The sequence below is a fragment of the Stegastes partitus genome, unplaced genomic scaffold (assembly GCF_000690725.1).
Source record: "Stegastes partitus isolate 25-593 unplaced genomic scaffold, Stegastes_partitus-1.0.2 Scaffold89, whole genome shotgun sequence".
NCBI classification, from domain to species: Eukaryota; Metazoa; Chordata; class Actinopteri; family Pomacentridae; genus Stegastes; species Stegastes partitus.
Window position 1 is genome coordinate 457922 of NW_007577820.1, and position 18395 is coordinate 476316.

An 18395-nucleotide genomic window follows, 5' to 3' on the forward strand; every position below is an offset into this window, starting at 1 on the left:
CTGCAGCACCTTTGTCTACTGACCAGAGTTCTACCTTCAGACTGTGAATGTTCCAGAGGTCCAGGTCCTTGAAGTCCACAGAGGAGGGTCCAGATGTATCACTTTAATGGACTTTTTCCATCATTTCTGAGCCTCAGAACTTCATCAGTACAGCAGATAGACACATGACATTTAGGAGGAAGAACACATCTGGGTTCTGGTAGAACCTGACACCAGATCAGTTCTACATCCATCCAGGTGTCTCAGTCTGAACACTGGACCTGATTTCTGCGTGACTTTAATCTATAATCTCTGAATCATTCTGACTCCTTTCTAGTCATTTTCGACACATGTTGAAGCCACTCTGGACGATTCTTGAGTCACGTCGACAGATTTTATGTAATTTTGGGGAATTTTTGAGCTACTAAACAAACTTCATGTCATCTTGAAGAAAGTTTGGTTCATTTTGGAGAATTCTTGCATCACTTTTAATGATTTTTAACTGATCTTGAACAACTCTTTAGTCAGTTTTAAACCGTTTAGGTCGATGTTTTGGACAGTTGTTGGGTGACTGTGGAGTTTGTCAGTTTGGCAAAATGTGAAAAATACTGAACAGTTTTGAATCATTCTCATAATTTTTTCCTATTGGCACCATGTCCTCTGCCAGCAGCTGGTAGCATCAGTATTATGGGATGTCTCATAGTGGTACCAGTTTAATGTCTATGACATAGAGTCATAGAAACAATCATTGGTACCCTGGATGTGGTTCTGGTTCTGATCAGTCACCAGAGGAAACTTTACAAAGTGCATTCTGGGTAAACTTTTCAGGCTCCTATCAGCATGTGTGATGGTGGTTGATCAGAACCAGTTCTAGACAATGGAAGGACCGTTTTACCTCCAGAACCTACCAGAACCATCTGTAGACAGGATTCAAAAAATGACAAAAAATATCCAAAACTAGATAAAAATGACCCAGATTACCCAAAACGTGGTAAACCTGTCACTTTTTACCACATTTCTGGTTCTGAAGCACATGTTGGCTGTTTCACCGTCACGTCCAGAGAATGATCGGGTCCATTTCTCTCCTCAGACCTGGATGACCCGCTGATCACCGTCCACCAGAGTGTGGGAGAATCCAAGGAGCAGTTCTACTTCGAGCGGACCGTGTTCCTGCGCTGCGTCGCCAACTCCAACCCACCGGTCCACTACACCTGGAGGCGGGGCCGGGAGGTGCTGTCCCAGGGCTCCGACTCCGGCGTGGAGATCTACGAGCCCTTCTTCACACAGGTGAGCACACGCCTGAGCTCAGGGCCGACAGGTGAGGCTGCAGGTTGACCGGTAAAGGCTCAGAACCAGCAGCCGGACATCAGACCGTCTCGTTCAGGACGTTGTTGTTCACTCTGACGGTTCAGACTCACCTGCAGTCCAACGTCCAAACGACTAAAAATACCTGACTGGTGGCAGAAGGCTGTTGTGAGTGTGGGTCCCTGCTGCGTGGAGCTGGCAGCAGTCTGAGAGACTCCAGCTCTTCATCCTGATGCCTGCTTTGTGTCTGAGGACGTCCGTCTCCTGCTGGCAGCGAAACTCACTTTAACTCTCAGTGTGATTCCTGTGAGGATCCTCGGCTCCTAAATTTAGCTCAGTTTGGTCCAATTTTAGCTGAAAAGGACGATTTATTCAGCGTCAGACTGAATGTTTGTGGAAATGATTAAACACTGAATTCATCCAACCAAGTCCCACTGTTACATCATGATGCTTCCTCTTTGCTCCTCCTGATGTCCTTATTTTCACTTTAATTGTTCATTTCAGATCAACTCTGAGTGTCTTCACGTCTTTTACTGATGTTGTTTGTTTTTGTCATTTTAGTTTTAAGGTTCAACTAAATAAAAAATTGCCTGATTAGGTTCATTTTGTCTGCTCTGATTTTAGGTATGAGGTTTCTTTTTTTATCAGACTGAGTATTTTTTAGATAGGAGCTGTTTTTACCTTTGACATGTTTCCACTGTCACTTCAGTCTTCCTCAGAAACGTCGCCGACGTCTGTGGTGACGAGTCGAAACGTGTCAGAGGTAGAAACAGCTCCTATCGAAAAAACACTCATTGTCTGATAAAAAAATAAAACCTTATACCAAATTAAAAATCATCTACGGTGACAGAAGCTCGTCCAAAATGAGCCAAAACTTGTCTAAAATATCAAATACGAGTTGAATATGAGTTAAAACTCGTCCACATTTAGATAAAGCGGGATTAAAACGACATAAACTCGTCCAAAATGAGTAAAACGTTTTTTAAACATGTGCATAAAATCCTGAGAAAATCCCCCGAATGACTTGAAAGATCAGTTAAAATGAGTTAAAAATCATCCAAAATCCCACAAAGTAGAGTAACTTAGAGAAAAGTAGTATATAATAAAAATATAGTTTATTTCTGCATGTATGCAGTACTATTTATTCATTCATTCATTCTTTACTTGAAGAAAGAAAAGAATAGTAAAATTGTGCATATGGAAATTTCTGTATTGTCTGTATATTTTTATATAATTAATAATTTTTTGCGCTTGCTGCTGTGATAAAACAATTTCCATATGGATCACTAAAGTTGATCTAAAGTAACCATAAAACTGTCTAAAGTCATTAAACATGATCCAAGGCGTTTCCCAAATGAATTCAACTCGTCTAAAATGATTCAACACGTCTCTAAGATGACAAGAAACTACCGTCCCGTATGACTCGAAACACGTCCCAAGTCAGTTAAACTTGACCAAAATGCAATGATCACACAAATGTGATAAAGTGAGTTTTAAAAAGTCCAAAATGACTCAAAATGTCTCCAAAAGTGCAAAAATGTGTCCAAAAACCTGCTTAAGAAGACATAAAGTCTGTCTGGAATAACTCAGAGCCTCCAGTGTGAGTTAAAACTTGTCCAAAATGACATTTCTACTCGTTCCAGGTTTTTCCTTTAATCCGTCATCGGTGCCTCAGCTGAATAAACCGGGTTCTGGTTCTGGATTTAACGTTCATCCGTCCTGAGTTCAACAGTTTGTTTCTGAGCCTCCTGTGGATTAAAACCTTTTGCAGATGGAGCCCAGATTTGCCTTTTTTTTCCCTTTTGGCTGCGGTTTGGATTTAATTTGCAGCGAAGGGAAGCCGGCCAATCAGGCGGCTAGTTAGCGGCGTGTAGATAACGTTCAGATCCGAACGCCGGGAAGCTCGCCGCCCCCCCCCCCCCCCCATCGCTGTAATGAGCAGCTTATCTCCTCCTCTTCCTCCGCCGCCAAAAACCGGCTGCCATCTTTGCTCAAACATCCCATTTAAATGTCATCTAATCTCATCTCATCTGTCCGTGAGGCGGAAAGCAGCGGCGAGCTGCCAGAGCAGATAAGAGGTTTGGCAGCGAGGAGGAGGAAGACGAGGAGGAAGAGGAGGAGCTGTGGTTCACCTGCTGAGGCCTGTCAGGTTCATGTCTGGCCTTAAAAACCTCCGCGAGTCAGCTGAGGTTTGAACTGCAGCCACACAGTTAAAGGCTGGAGCTGGTACGGAGGCCTGGAGGTGCACAAATACTTGCAGTGACCAGGTAGTGTTGGACTGGACCGTTTAAAGTGACTAGAAGATGTGAAAGGCTGGCCAGGTTTTTAACCCTCTCTGTAACCAGTGCATAGTTTAGTCTTATAGCCAACAACTTGCCCAACATGACCAAGATGTATTAAAAACAAACCCAATACTCAAAAATGCCAACAAATTATGCAAAAGTGTCAGAAAATGACAAAAACGTATCTGCAATGACTTAAAATGGTCCTAAATGAGCCAACATGTCCAAAATTACTAAAACGTGTCCTCAATAACTCAGAAATTCTCCAAACTAAGCTTAAAGTTGGCACGGATGCGTATAAAGTGTGGATGTTGAGCCGTAAACGCAGCCTGAAGCAGGTTTCAGAGACGTAACAGGAACGTTTGTGTGTTTCAGGGCGAGACGAAGATCCTGAAGCTGAAGAACTTGCGGCCGCAGGATTACGCCGACTACACCTGCATCTCCTCCGTCAGGAACGTCTGCGGCATCGGAGACAAAAGCGCCAGATTCAGTCTGAGCAACAGAACAGGTACAGAAACATGAAGGACCCGGTTCTGTCCTCTGAAGGAAACATCGGTTCTGTTCTTGTGCTGCTTCATGTTGAAATGACTTGAGAACGATCCAGAACAGCAACAAACTGTCGATAAGGATTTAAGATTTGTCCAAAAAATGAAACCTAATGAGTTAAAAACCTTCTGAAATGACTTCCGACTTGTACAGAATAATTCACATTTAGGCACTTGAGGCTACATTTCATGTTCGTTGTTGTTTTGTTTCATGTTTCAGTTTGATGCTCTGATTTCCGAAATGAGTTTAAATTGTTCCAAATGACATAAACTTTACAAAAATGACAAAACGGAGTCTGAAATAACAAGAACGTCCAAAATGACCCAAATCGTGTTCACAGTGACTCACTCGTGTCCAGAATGAGTCATTTTTTTAACGTTTATATATAATTTTACTAAATACAAGCATTTATGCTGGAAACTGATGCAGAATAAAGAAACTGAAATGTTTTCACGCTCAACATTTGCTCTCCAATATTCAAATGAAGCCCACACACACACGTATATAAATATAAATGAAGCATGAAATAATAATCAGTAAAAATGAACTGTTTATTTTAATTCATCGTCACAGTCTAACACGTTTTTCTTTTTTCTTAACTTTCAAACTTTATTTTGCGTTATGTTGTTTTATAAATGCTCTTAGCAGAACATCTATTTTAACTAGTGATGCATGATATTAACATTTCTGGCCGATACTGATATCCGATCTTAAGACTTCTGATATTGCCGATGTTGATATTCAGTTTTTATTCACACCAAAAAATGAGTATCAGTAGCACTGTGAGAAAACTATTCAGAAGAAGCCCAATTAGACCACATAGTCTTTATTACAAAAGTAAAACATATTTCAACATATTTAAGTCTAGGAACACTTAAGTAAAAACATCTGTGAAACAGCAGCGATATCAAACGTAGAGACGAAGGCGCTGATGTTCGACAATCATCGGCTAAATGTGTTCATCAGACCGATACCAACATATTGGACAAAACACTGATCTCAGCCGATACCGACATGGTCGCCGATATATCGTGCATCCCTGATTTAAACAATACAAAGATGTGTTACTAAATAAACTGCAAAACGTAAAAATTATGTCAGAATCATGACTCAGCAGTTCAGAAAAATCTCCTACCTTCTTGTATTTCTGTACAATTTGTAAACATTATATATAAACAATGATTTTACATCACAGTTAGGACTCAGGATGCTTTACAGTGTTAGTCAGTCAAACCTTTGTAACATAAACATTTGTAACTAAAGCGTCTAAACTTTGTATCTGAGGAAGGCGTATTTCAGTTGTTTTCTTGGCAGCAGTGGGCTTCCATACAAACCTCCACCGGTGAGTTGTTAATGTCCCTGTGTTAATATTACATCCCTGTACCTGTGCAGGTGCACTCAGACAGCCGTACACCATCGGTTCCTCTGCAGCTCTCTGACCCGTACCGTACTTCCTGCCGCCGCCGCCCAGGGGGCTGATGGGATTTACATGATGTCAGCTTGACAGAGGTCGACTCAGCTATTTTTATCCCCCTCATTATTATTTCTGCATTTAGCTGCTTTTCTGCAGCTGGTGGAGGCGGCGGCCGACTCTGCAGCTTTTCCGCTCTGCAGCAGCAGCAGCTCGATGGATTATTTAAGCCCAATGAGATATTTAAAGGCTTTCAGAACGTGAAAAATGTGCGTATTAATGATAGAAACCCACCTGAACCTGGAGTGACCGACACCAGGCCGAAAATAAGAACCCGGTTCTCCTGCACGCCGTCAGACTTCTACAGCGGAGTAATGAAATAGTAAAACATCTGACATCAGGTTTGAATCCAGACGTCACAGAGCTGCTATATGAAGACGAAACAGATGAAATCGGTCGAACAAAAGACCAACGACAGCAGAGGAACATTTACTTCTTCCTGCTGTTGGGTCTCAGTGGGTCAATCTGACTTCATCTCTGCTGCACAGATTCAGGAACAGCATGGAGACGTTGAGCTGGTTGTTGCATGAATCGTTATATTGGACCACATATAGATATTTTTTTAAAGTTTAGTCATTTTCAACCATGTTTAAGTCACTTTAGACGATGTGTTCGACATTTTGGGCAATTTTTGAGTCATCCCGAAAAGTTTTCATCCACTTTTTGTAATTATAAACAGATTTTATATCTCACATGTTGCAGCGTTTTCTTATTTTTTACACATTTTTACAAGTTTTTTTTTTATCGTTATGGACAGTGTTGAGTCAATTTGGACAAGTTTTGCAATTCCTGACTAGTTCTGAGTCATTTCTGGCACGTTTTTGTTATCTGGACAATTTTTAAATCATTTCGGAGAACTTTTCTGTCACTTTGAGGTTTTTTCCATCAGGTTTGAGTCCCTTTAGACATGTTCTAGACATTTCTGACCAGCGCTGAGTAATTTCAAACAAGTTTTTGCAATTTTTAAATAGATTTTTTTTTGTCATTTTGAACTGATTTTGAGTATTTTTTCTATTTTTTGGCCACCTGGTCAGACAGGACGTGTCCTGGTTGTAGATCTCTGATGCAGTTTGATGGCTGATTTGTTCCAGGAGGATAAATTCTGTTTCTTTCATTCAAGCTCAAACAAAAAACTGAATCTCTTTTAGTTTTGGACTTTTAAACGAACAAGTCCAGCTGTTTGATCGATTAGCTGCAGCTCTGCTCCTGCTGTTACACAAAGTTCTATTTTAGCTGAATTAAACGTTGCGCTGACGTTTCCTCCGCAGCTCCTCCCTCCATCAAGCTGCTGCTGGACGACCCCCTGGTGGTGAATCCGGGAGAAACCATCACGCTGGTCTGCGTGGCGTCGGGCGGCGACCCCCCGCCGGTCCTCCAGTGGGTCAGGCCGGGGGGGGAGGAGCTTCCCAAGAGGAGCCTGGTGAAGGGTGGCACGCTGACCATCCCCGCCGTCACCGTGGACGACGGCGGCGCCTACAGCTGTGTGGCGTCCAACAACGTGGGAAACCCGGCCAAGAAGTCCACCAACATCCTGGTCCGAGGTACAACTCTCACAGATACACATCAACAAAACAACTGATGCATCACATCACGCGCCCTTTTTTGGTCATGGCCACAACGTCTTGGCCGATTAAAACACTTGACGGGAAGATCCTGGTTGTTCTGGCTTCGTGGCTTTACAGTGGATTTATCAGTCAGTTCTAGCGGTTCTACTGACACCATTTGAACAGGAGATTTTTGACCATCAGGTTTGACGCTATGTTTGTTGGTCCCTAAAACACTGAACATCGTCACAAACACACCATCCCCATTGGGAAGCACGGTGGTGGCAGCATCATGATGTGAAGCATGGTGGTGGCAGCATCATGATGTGAAGCACGGTGGTGGCAGCATCATGATGTGAAGCACGATGGTGGCAGCATCATGACGTGAGGCACGGTGGTGGCAGCGTCATGATGCGGAGATGCTTGTGGTTCAGGTCGTGCAGCAGGTTGTCGCTCTGTGACATTATTTACTACAGCTGGTCTAAGTCCTGACATTTGAGTGTTGCTGTCCTGGTATGTCTTATAGTTTCTGCATCCGCGAGAACATGTAAATTCTGTCGCGTGTCCACGAGAAGCTACGCACACTGTAAAAAAAATCACATTTTGGCTAAACAAACGCTACAAAGGCAGCAGGGCGCATCTTCAGAATACACAGACTTCGATCAGTCGCACATTTATGGAAGTGGACAAAGTGAGAAGATGTTCTGTGCAGACGCTCGTGTTCCCCAGAGGATGGATCCAGGCTGGAGAAGAGCTGCTGTTTCTACGGTTCTTCCTCCGTCTGATGTGAAACTCTGCCGCTCGTCATTCTTCATTCCCGCTGCAGTTGTGGCTCCTCTGGGATTCACTCTGAGCTCCACCTGTTGGAGCTTCTTTGTTCCAGCTTCAGGTTCTAACAGGTGAACCTTCAGCGCCTGAACGAGCTGCTGCTGGAACAACGACAACACACAGGATTTATCTGAGGCGCTAAACTCTGCTGTTATTCCTGCCTTCACAGCAAAGCCTTCATCCTTCATCCTCCTCTTCATCCTCCCATGGCGTCATTGTCGGCTCTTCGTGGTGTTGTGATGACGCGTTCTAAAAGGATCAGAAGAACATCAGCCGAACAAACTGAGATCTTATCGTGTTCGTTAAAAGACATCTGAACACAACACTAGAGAAGAAGACTGTTGAATGTAGACTTTATAAGATTCTCACACATTAGTTCGTTTCCTGCTTTTATTCTGAGTTTCAGATTAAAATAACCTTAAAAACGCCTTTTACATGAACAAACAACAACTAGACGCCACGCTGAAGGAAAGGAAGAACCTGGAAGAACATATTGATTAATGTATTATCTTCTCAGTGGGTCACTCTAACTTCTCTCTCTCCACCACTTACAAAACTAAAATTACCTCAAGTTGTCGTGACTCTAAATCTAAAATGGTTCAAGTGACTCAAAACGAAACTTCTAAAATGACTGAAATTTGTCCTGAATTACTTCAAACGTGTCCAGAGTGACACAAAAAACCTCCAACATCAATTTAAATTCGTCTGGAATGATGCAAAACGTTTCTAGAATCATTTTCAATGTGTCACGATTGACTCTAAGAATGTCCAGAAGGACCTAAACAGACCTGCTACCAGCCGCTTGTGGACGTTCACGTGAAGTCCAAACTCTTCGTCAAGCTGAAGGTGAAGCTGCAGCAGGAGGCCGGTCCTGCAGCGCTGATTCCACCTCTCGCCGCCGTATGAAGCACCTGTCCTGCTCGGGGACCTGGAGACTTTCCCAGCATGCACCTGGCGGACAGGTCGGTCACATGGGAGCCGCTGCAGCCAATCAGGAGGCTTCACAGAGGAAACGCACCAAACGTGATTAAGTGTGTTTTGAGGCTGCGCAGCGGAGATAAGCTGCAGCAACACGGACGACGTCGAACCCATGAGACGAGCAGCACGGGCGCCACGCTCCCAGCATGCCGAGCGGCTCGTCGACAAAAAAAACATCCTCAGCAGCTCTTCTGTCCGAGAAACACTGAAGATGAACGTTTCAAACAAGCTTTAACTGTAATTATTAAATATTAAACTGATGTTTTCCTGATTTCTTTAGCTTTAAAGAAAACCTGTAAATAATGTTCACATCAAAAACCTGCCATCTGACAGTCAGTTGTTCTTTTGTTAATTTGTGACATATTTTAAGTTATTCTGAACAATGTTTGAGACATTTTGAACAACTTTTTGCTCGTTTTCTACAAGTTTTGTCATTAAGACACATTTTGAGCCATTTATTTTTCTTTGACTAATTTAAGATGCACTTTAGTTATTTTGGAGAAAAGTTTGAAACATTTTGAGTTCAATTTGGGTTCAATTTTATTTTGAAGGACTTTTCTTTCATTCTGAACAGTTTTTAAGTGATTTTGGATGAATTCATCGCTGATGATGTTTTTATCAATTTGCAGAGTTTTTGTTCAGTTTTGACATATTTGGGTCAATTTTGAACAATGCTTGAGACATTTTGGACATTTTGTAAAATTATTTTGGACAAGTTTTGTCATTTTCGGTTATTTTCTTACTTATTTTGGTCAATTTACAAATAATTTTGGACAAAATGAAGTCGTTTTGTCACCTCTGTACCAGACACTAAAACAACATTTCAGGCCTGTTCTGTGGTTTCATCAGAAAAATGACCAGTTGAAGCATAAACTTGTAATATATAGTCAAACTCGCTTCATCTCTACACGTCTCATTTAAAAAATTTCCAAAAATCAGCAGTTCACTGCAGATCCTGTAGAACCAGAACCTCCCTCCTCCTGGAAACAGAACTGCAGCCAGTGTTTCCTCAGAGAGACTGAAGGCGAATCCAACCTCCTGGATCAATGAATGAATGCAGCATGGATCAGAACCAGAGAACAGAGGAGCCAGTTGGTGGAGATACATTCAGCTGATGGTGGAACATCTTTCTACATCTGATGAGCAGAGCAGAGAGGAAACATCTGGTGACATGGAGATAGTTCAACATCTACAGGATGAGGAGACATGAGCTCCAGGGTTTAACATCTGTGGAAACGCGTTGGTTCCTGTTTTTTTTCATGTGGTTCTGGTTCCACAGAGCTGCAGGACTTTATGTTGCAGAGAAACATGAACCTCAGAGAAGAAATAAGAAACAGGAGCAGAGATAAATCCATCCAGAGTGTTAAAGTGCTGCAGGTTTGATTTGTTTCATGTCTTAGTGAAAGTGTAAAACGTTGTAAACTCTCCGATCTGTTCCGTGTCAGTCGGATGGAAGCGCAGCAGCTTCTCTGCAGGAGACATGCAGCGCTGCAACGGTCGCATGTTTACGTGTGAAAGAGGCTCAGAGTGTTCATGCTGCTACACTACAGCTACACACACACACACACACACTGCTGTGCACTGACAGGACTGCAGCCAAGAGTGTGTGTGTGTGTGTGTGTGTGTGTGTGTTTTGTGACTTTCATGTGTGAGCAACTGCATCCACCTCGAGTTATGCAACGGACCTTTTACTGACGCAGTGAAACACACACATGCACAGGCTCACACACACACACACACACACACACACAGACGCACACATGCAGCGTTTTGTTCTGAGGCGTTCTTGCTTTAATCTTAATGAACAAGGACAATCAGCTGCTCGCCTCACGAACTGAAGCTATTTATATACACAAACCCCCGACACACACACACACACACACACACACACACACACACAGATATCTGGGGCTTCATTTGGAACCAAAACGGCACAAAATTCTGATCTGTAAAAACAAACATCACTGGGAGGATTCAGGCGCCTCGATGGAACCTCTGAGCCGCGATCAATGCCGGAAAGTAACTGAGTACTTTTACTTAAGTACTGCATTCCAGGTACATGTGCTTTGCGCTACTTTCTTCTAAAACCTGGAATCAACATGTCCAACATTTTACCTTCAGACTGTGAATGTTCCAGAGNATCACTTTAATGGACTTTTTCCATCATTTCTGAGCCTCAGAACTTCATCAGTACTACATTAGAAAACTGTTCCGAAACAGCAGAAACTGATGTCTATAGATGGCAGCGTCATGATGTGAAGCGTGGTGGTGGCAGCGTCATGATGTGAAGCGTGGTGGTGGCAGCGTCATGATGTGAAGCACGGCGGTGGCAGCGTCATGATGTGAAGCACGGCGGTGGCAGCGTCATGATGTGAAGCACGGCGGTGGCAGCGTCATGATGTGAGGTTGCTTTGTAGCAGCGGCTCTGGACGGCTTGTAAAGGCTTGAAAGGATGACATCATGATTTTGGGGTTTCGAGGCTTAACTCAGGAGTATTTCCAAAGTGTGTTTGTTGTATTGTTACGTAAAAAAAGATCTGAATATTTCAGCGATATTGGTCCTTACTGTATGTGTGCTTACGTATATTTTGAAGATTCCTCTGATAACTTCAGTCCTGCTGCTGTAAACACGTAAATGATGTACGACTATCAACCAGTTCTTCTGTCGTGTCGACACTCGGCAGTGTTGCATCGACCGTCTGTGGGTGAATGTGGGATGTTTGAGGCTGATCTGCAGCTGGACGGTGATTCATGAACAGGAACTCTACTGCAGCTACATAAACCTGGTTTCCAGGTGTATTCTGTGTTTTATAAATGAGGCTCCTGCAGCTTCTCTCCTGAGGACCAACTCTGCTGCTAGCATGCACCACTGAGGAGATAAACCTGAGTCAGCACTAACTCTGATGCACACATCAGCTCATGTTCAGCAAGTCTCTGCTCCAGGCTTCACCTCGGTGGACTCTCAACACGTCATTATCTGACTGAATTAAAGCTGCGACGATTAATCGATTCGTTGGAAACTATTAAATTAATCACCAGCTATTTTTTATAATCGATTAATTTGTTTGAGTAATTTTTTAATCAAATAAGTCTAAATTTTGTGATTGCAGCTTCTCAGCAATAAACTGAATATGTGTGGACAGCTATCTGAGGAAACACTGCTGCAGCTCACCTGGAACTCTGAATTTTATTTTACTGTTTTGAAGAATTTAAATGACACAAAAAAAAGTTGATGAAATGTTACAGTTTTAAACGGAGCAGCACTCCCTCCAGGAATCAGACCGGACCGTGGTTCTGCTAACAGTTTATCGCCACTTCAACACGTTTCCACATAAACTCACCGTTGAACCGTCAAAGATGCTCAAATACACACAACACATACGCACATCAGCAGCACGAATACAACTAAAGGTCAATAAACACCGTAAACATTTAGCACGTACCTCGCTGTACGCCGATGAGTCCACTTCCCGCCACAAAGAACAACAAATGACCAACAACAAAAATGTTCCTCCTTTGCAAACGCCACCTTTCAGCCCTTGTGTGACGTTCTTACCACGTGTCACAGGCAAAAATGTCCCCCTTGCAACACTCAACAGAAAGCGCTTCCTGTGAGCGCTTAAGAAAATAAAAATTAACAAAATAAAATATGAAAATCATATTCAATACATTATTAACATGGAAAACTATTATGGCAGCTGAAGTGAGGTTCGGTTGATCGTCCCAGTGGAACATACGATGCGTGACAATTATCTGACAGATAAATTGGGTCACTGGGTTTACCCTTGAAACCTGCTGGTGGGTTTTAGTGTTCAGAGGGTTGTAGTTTCCACTCAGAATAAAATCTACAGAACAATGAACTCTACAGGAAGTAAAGCAGTCTGGGTACTTCCTGAATATCCAGATGTTTCTCCACAGCACTGTAGATGGTCTGACTACACCTCAACAACGTTCTGCTACAGGGAGGAAAAACGTTTGTCTTGCTTCTAGTTCTGTCAAACAGTCGTCTTCGTGCAGCGACGGCGTTCCTGCAAAGTCATAACGAGGGATTTGTTTTGGTGGAACATCTGCGTGCAGGGAGGAGAGAACAAAATGGACAAGTCACTCACAAAAGAGTTTAGCAGAATGTTAATGAGGTGCAGTCGGACCGTTCTACGGCACAGCAGAGAAATACCTGGATATTAGAGACTGCTTTATGAGGAGCATCCAGATGTTTCTCCACAGCGCTGTAGATGGTCTGACTGCACCTCAGTGACATTCTGCTGCAGGATGGAAACCCTGCAGATGAACAACAGTTGTTTCTGTGGAGCTAAAAACACGATGTTCTGGTTTCCGGTGGATTTGTTTTGGTGGAACAGAGAGCTGTCGTTAAAATGGATAATTCACTTTATTTTCCTGCACAACTCAAATCTGAATCAATCTTCCTGTTGCTGCTCAGAGCTTGTTGTTGTTGTTGTTGTTGTTGCTGTTGTTGTTGTTGTTTCCAGCAGTTAAGAGGATTTTAAAACCAGTGACAGGAGAAAACTGCATTTAAATGTCAGAAGTCCACATCTGGAGGGTCGGACTGGTTCTGGCGATGCCACCTGTTGCCGTCTGATTGGTCGGCGCTGGCAGTGGATCGTCCAATGAGCCGCGGGCCGACAGGTTAACGTGGAGTCAGAACAGCAGCAGCAGCAGCTCGAACTCGCTGTGGATTAAACTGAACAAATGGCTTCAGTAGTAATTAAGCTCCATTTGGACGGATTAGTTTGTGCACAGCAGGAGGGGTCATTGTAGAGCAGCGCCGTCGGCTCTGATGGAAACTAATGAGGGATTCAAACCGGCAACACCAACAACCTGCCGCAGCGTCGCCCAGCAACCAGACCTTTTACCCTTTCTGCTAATAAGGTGCAGATGATTCTAGATTTCAGAGCAGAAATGTGTCTTAAATGATTAAAAACGGGTCTGAAAATCAGCGTTTGAATATTTCAGTGAGCAGAAAAGTTCAAGATGTGAATCCTCTTAAGCCGAGCGCTGCTGAGACACGAGTCTTCTGTGACCCGGTGGCACTCGGCGATGAGCAGAAGCTGGTTTCCGCTGTAATAACCGGACGCCTTGTTTGTGGCTCGGTGGGTTCGCCGCCGCCGTGGCCTGACCTTTGTGAATCGCTGCACGTCTCTGGAATAATTTAAGAAGCTGGATTCCACAAAGCAGCAGTTGTTTCTGCTAAATGTCAGACTTGTTAGAAGCTGCTGCTGCTGCTCGTCCACCGCGGTCGTGGCCTTGGTGTAGCGGCACCGACCACGCTTTGGTCGGACTTAATGTAGGTTCTTTATCCAAGACGCTCCACTGAGATGGAATCACACGTTGGTTTGTTTAAATCACGTCACTGGTCAGTGATAACGAGGTCACGCATGGCTGACATGTCGATATAATAACAATAATAATAACAACAACAACAACAACAACAACAACAATGGTCATAATGATCAGTCACCAGAGGAAACTTTACAAAGTGCATTCTGGGTAAACTTGTCAGGCTCATATCGGCATGTGTGGTGGTGGTTGGTGAGAACCAGTTCTAGACAATGGAAGGACCGTTTTACCTCCAGAACCTACCAGAACCATCCCCAGACAGGATCCACTCTGAGGGGACATAACTTTATAACATCGGCATCAACCCTCCTCTGTGGATTTTAAGGGAAATATTCACGGTATGAAGGTAAAACTTCATTAGATAAAGTTACTGGAGATACAGAACCAGATGTTCTGTGGAGAAACTTTGTTCAGGTTGATATGGTTTTGACTTCAGCAGTGTTCTGTCCCACTGTGACTCCGGTCAGACGGATCTCCTGAATCAATCTTCAGTGTTTGTGTTTCCATCCACTTCCTGTGTTGAATAATCCAACAAATCTGAGCTAAACCTTCATCCCGTTGCAGGTCTCCGTAAAGGTCGCTTCTGGATCACGCCCGACCCGTACCACAACGATGACAACATCCAGATCGGCCGCGAAGTGAAGATCAGCTGCCAGGTGGAGGCCACGCCGCCGGAGGAGCTGCAGTTCAGCTGGCTGAAGAACGGCCGGCCGCTGAGGAGCTCCGAGCGGATGGTCATCACCCACACCGACACCGAGGTCTCGCCTGGGACCACCAACCTCGACATCATCGACCTCAAGTTCACCGACTTTGGGACCTACACCTGCGTGGCGGCGCTGAGGAACGGAGGAACCCCCGAGATCAGCATCGACGTCAACATCTCATCCACCACAGGTGAGGATGGGGGAGTACCGGTTTGGTCCAGTTATTTTATCATCTAAACATTAAAGCGCTAACTGGAACCAACCACATGCTTTATTCATAGTAATGCTGTGGACAAAACCAGTTTTAGTGCCACAATAAACCTTTTAGCCAAACAATTCTTTAAAGAACCCCAAAGGTTCCTCAAAGAACAGTCAAGAACATGTTCCTGTAGGCACCATAAATGAAGTTTAGTAAAAACTCTGATGCTTTTTTAAGCTCTTGTTTCAAATCTGTGCTGTTGGGAATATTCATACTCGTGTTTCTAAGCTTGGGGTGACATTTTTGTGTCACTCTGTTGAGTTCCTTCATGATTTTGAACTTCTGGTGGCTGAAATAAACGAGGATCATGTTGGAGCTGAAACTAATAAATGTTGAAGAACCTCAGATTGAGACTGAACACAGACTGGCAGAGCTGTGAAAGCTAGAATAAACTGGGATCATTAAACAATCTGTTGGATGCAGAAATAAAGAATCAACGATTTGAATTATGGATTTCAGTTCCAAACACAATTTGTGGCAGAACGTTTGGGATCTTCGACAGTTTTCTTAATCAATAATTTAGCTTGTAGAAATTTAATGAAACTGAAATTTACTGACCACAACTTGAATGAACAATTTGAACTGCAGCCAAACCAGGAGCTTCACCTGAACTAAACCAGAGAGTGATGGCTTAAGCCACAAAATAAAAGTAATTCAATACGTGTTCTCGTAGTTTAATGGTAGCAGCTGGACCTGCTTGGGTTCCTTGAAGACGTTCCACCTCTCATCCAAGAGGCTTCATCAGCTCTGACTGACTGGTTGGGAGTTCCACATACTGGTATCCTGAAGGGGCCTGAAGCCTCTTGGATGAGAGGTGGAACGTTTTTAAGGAACTCAAGCAGGTCCAGCTGCTACCATAAATCTACCAGAATAACCATGAGCTGGAGGACTGAGGATCTTCACAGACAATCCTCACACTATTCCTAGTTCCCAGTCTGCTGTATTAAAGGTGGCTTACACCATCTTTTAATGAGGCTCTTGTAACTCCTGTCTGTCTGCCGGTGTTGAATACTGAGGAACCCACCAAGTGACACCTTCACTGTAGTTTCTTGGAGACGCCAGCAGCTTTATTAAAACAGTGTTTGCTGAACGGGAAAAGGAACAGGTTGGTTAAACAGAGTTCTTTAACTGCGTCTCAACAGGACGGCTGTAGATTCTCATAACTCTCAATAACGAAGCTCGTTAGCTCAGCGTGAGGTAAATCCACACAGCTGCTGACTGCAGGGAGTTCAGCTTTCTCTTTAATATCACGGTACTGGACCTGATTAGAGACTCATCCTCCTCCAACAACATCTGCTCTGAGGAAATATGGGAAAGATCCCTTTAATCCAAAGAGTCTCATCATTGAGGTGAAACACGAGACCAACACATCAGATGGGATGTTAACAGTTAACAGTTAATTGCTGTTAATAATTTAACCAATAAAAATACACCACTGATAAGGCAGCAGAAGGTGTCAGTAAACGTATCATAGACTGGCTGTAGTACCTGGTTGTTCCACCAGGTGGAGCCTCTTCCTCCTGTTTAATCCTGTAGAGATCAGAGGAGGCGTCACTCAGACTACAGCTGATGGTGGCAGCAGAGAGCATTGTGGGAGTTTAGCAGCAACGGGACCATGACAGAGACTCTGAGGAGGTTCAGGACCTCCAACCAGAGTTCAAGAGTTTAAGAAGTCTTAGTTTACTAGAAAAGTGTTTTTGTACCAGAGCGGCCGATACGACCAAACTGTTATTATGACAGAAGTCAGGTGTCAATGATTAAAAGCAGCTCCGTCAACGTTCAGGATTGTGTCCACTATTATTTATTATTATTTTAACAAATCGATTGATTGAAAACCCAAAAAGTAGAAACTAGAACCTCGTCCTGTCGTATTTGCCAAACATCAGGTTCTACTGATGTTGGAGCCTCAACAGGTGGTGAAATGTGACCAGAGACTGGATTCTAGTAGAACCATGGATCCATCCATAGATAGACACTGACAGGAATGATTTTGCACTTTTTCAATTTTCAAGGCCCGATAATGATTCATTATTGTTTTTTTTTTTTGGACCAGTTTTAGTAATTGTGAACAATATTTCTCCTATTTTAGACACATTTCAAGATATTTTGAGCAGATTTGAGTAATTTTAGAAAAGTTTTCAGTTATTTTGGACAAATTTTGAACAACTTTGAGTCATCTAGGACAGCTTTTCAGGTTTCTGGACAAGTTTCAACACATTCTTGAAATATTTTTAGTTATTTTGGACATAAAAACCAGAACCGTGTCTGGTCCAACTTCACCACATCAGGTTCTACTGATGTTAGAACCTCAACAGGTGGTGAAATGTGACCAGAGACTGGATTCTAGTAGAACCATGGATCCAGTTGGATCCGTTCAGTCATTTGGAAGCTCTTTTGTCCGTCTCCTAACCAGGATTCATGACTGTGGAGGATTTATTTGTGGAGATGTTGAACCTTGAAAATGGCTTCTCGAGTTTTCCAGAGTGAAAACACACAAACTGTCAGTTCTGAACAAATTCTCCAAATTCTGCTAAAACATGTGAGAAATGAGTTTTTGGTCCAAAATAAGAAATAAGTGGAAACAACATGTGAGACGGTGCAGAAATGACACTGAGTGACTCCAGTCAGAGCTGATATCAGGTTAAACCGAATAAACAGCAGGAGCAGTTTTCAATTTCTGAAGTGGAGAAGCTGATAAAGATTAATTTGTCTGAACTGTGAAATGCAGATATATGATCTCTGGCAGCTGTAATCCGGTGCGTGAAGACTTTTTAACACTCCAAATATTCCATAAAGTGATGAGAGACGGAACCGGTGCACAGAATCACATTACATCCACATGAAACCGCGGACCTTATCGCGCCGCTGTGACTCCCGCATTTCATAATTATGACTTACTATCTCCTAATTAGGAGATAATGTACAAACGGAGCGGGAGCTGACAGCAGCGTCGGCAGATTTTGGGCGGTAAAATTGATTTGGGTCGGTTGGTTTCATCTGCAGCCCAGAACAGAGAACAGTGTGCAGAAGGTTCTGGAGGGAGGCTGTTTAAAAACGACTTCTTCTGTCAGAACCTCGACACAGATGAGATGCACTCATGGATTCAGTGTGACTCAAACTTTCCCAGGACGTTATGTCTGATGTC

At 43.3% G+C, this 18395-nt stretch overlaps 1 protein-coding gene across 1 annotated transcript in view; it reads left to right on the forward strand.

Moving 5' to 3' along the window:
- mdga2a (MAM domain containing glycosylphosphatidylinositol anchor 2a) overlaps window positions 1-18395 on the forward strand; it is an 88475-nt gene that overhangs the window by 34860 nt on the left and 35220 nt on the right. Inside the window, exons 4-7 of the mRNA XM_008277113.1 lie at window positions 1070-1266; window positions 3942-4074; window positions 6852-7124; window positions 14852-15181. Coding sequence (XP_008275335.1) covers window positions 1070-1266; window positions 3942-4074; window positions 6852-7124; window positions 14852-15181 — 933 coding nt within the window. The remainder of the gene's footprint in view (window positions 1-1069; window positions 1267-3941; window positions 4075-6851; window positions 7125-14851; window positions 15182-18395) is intronic.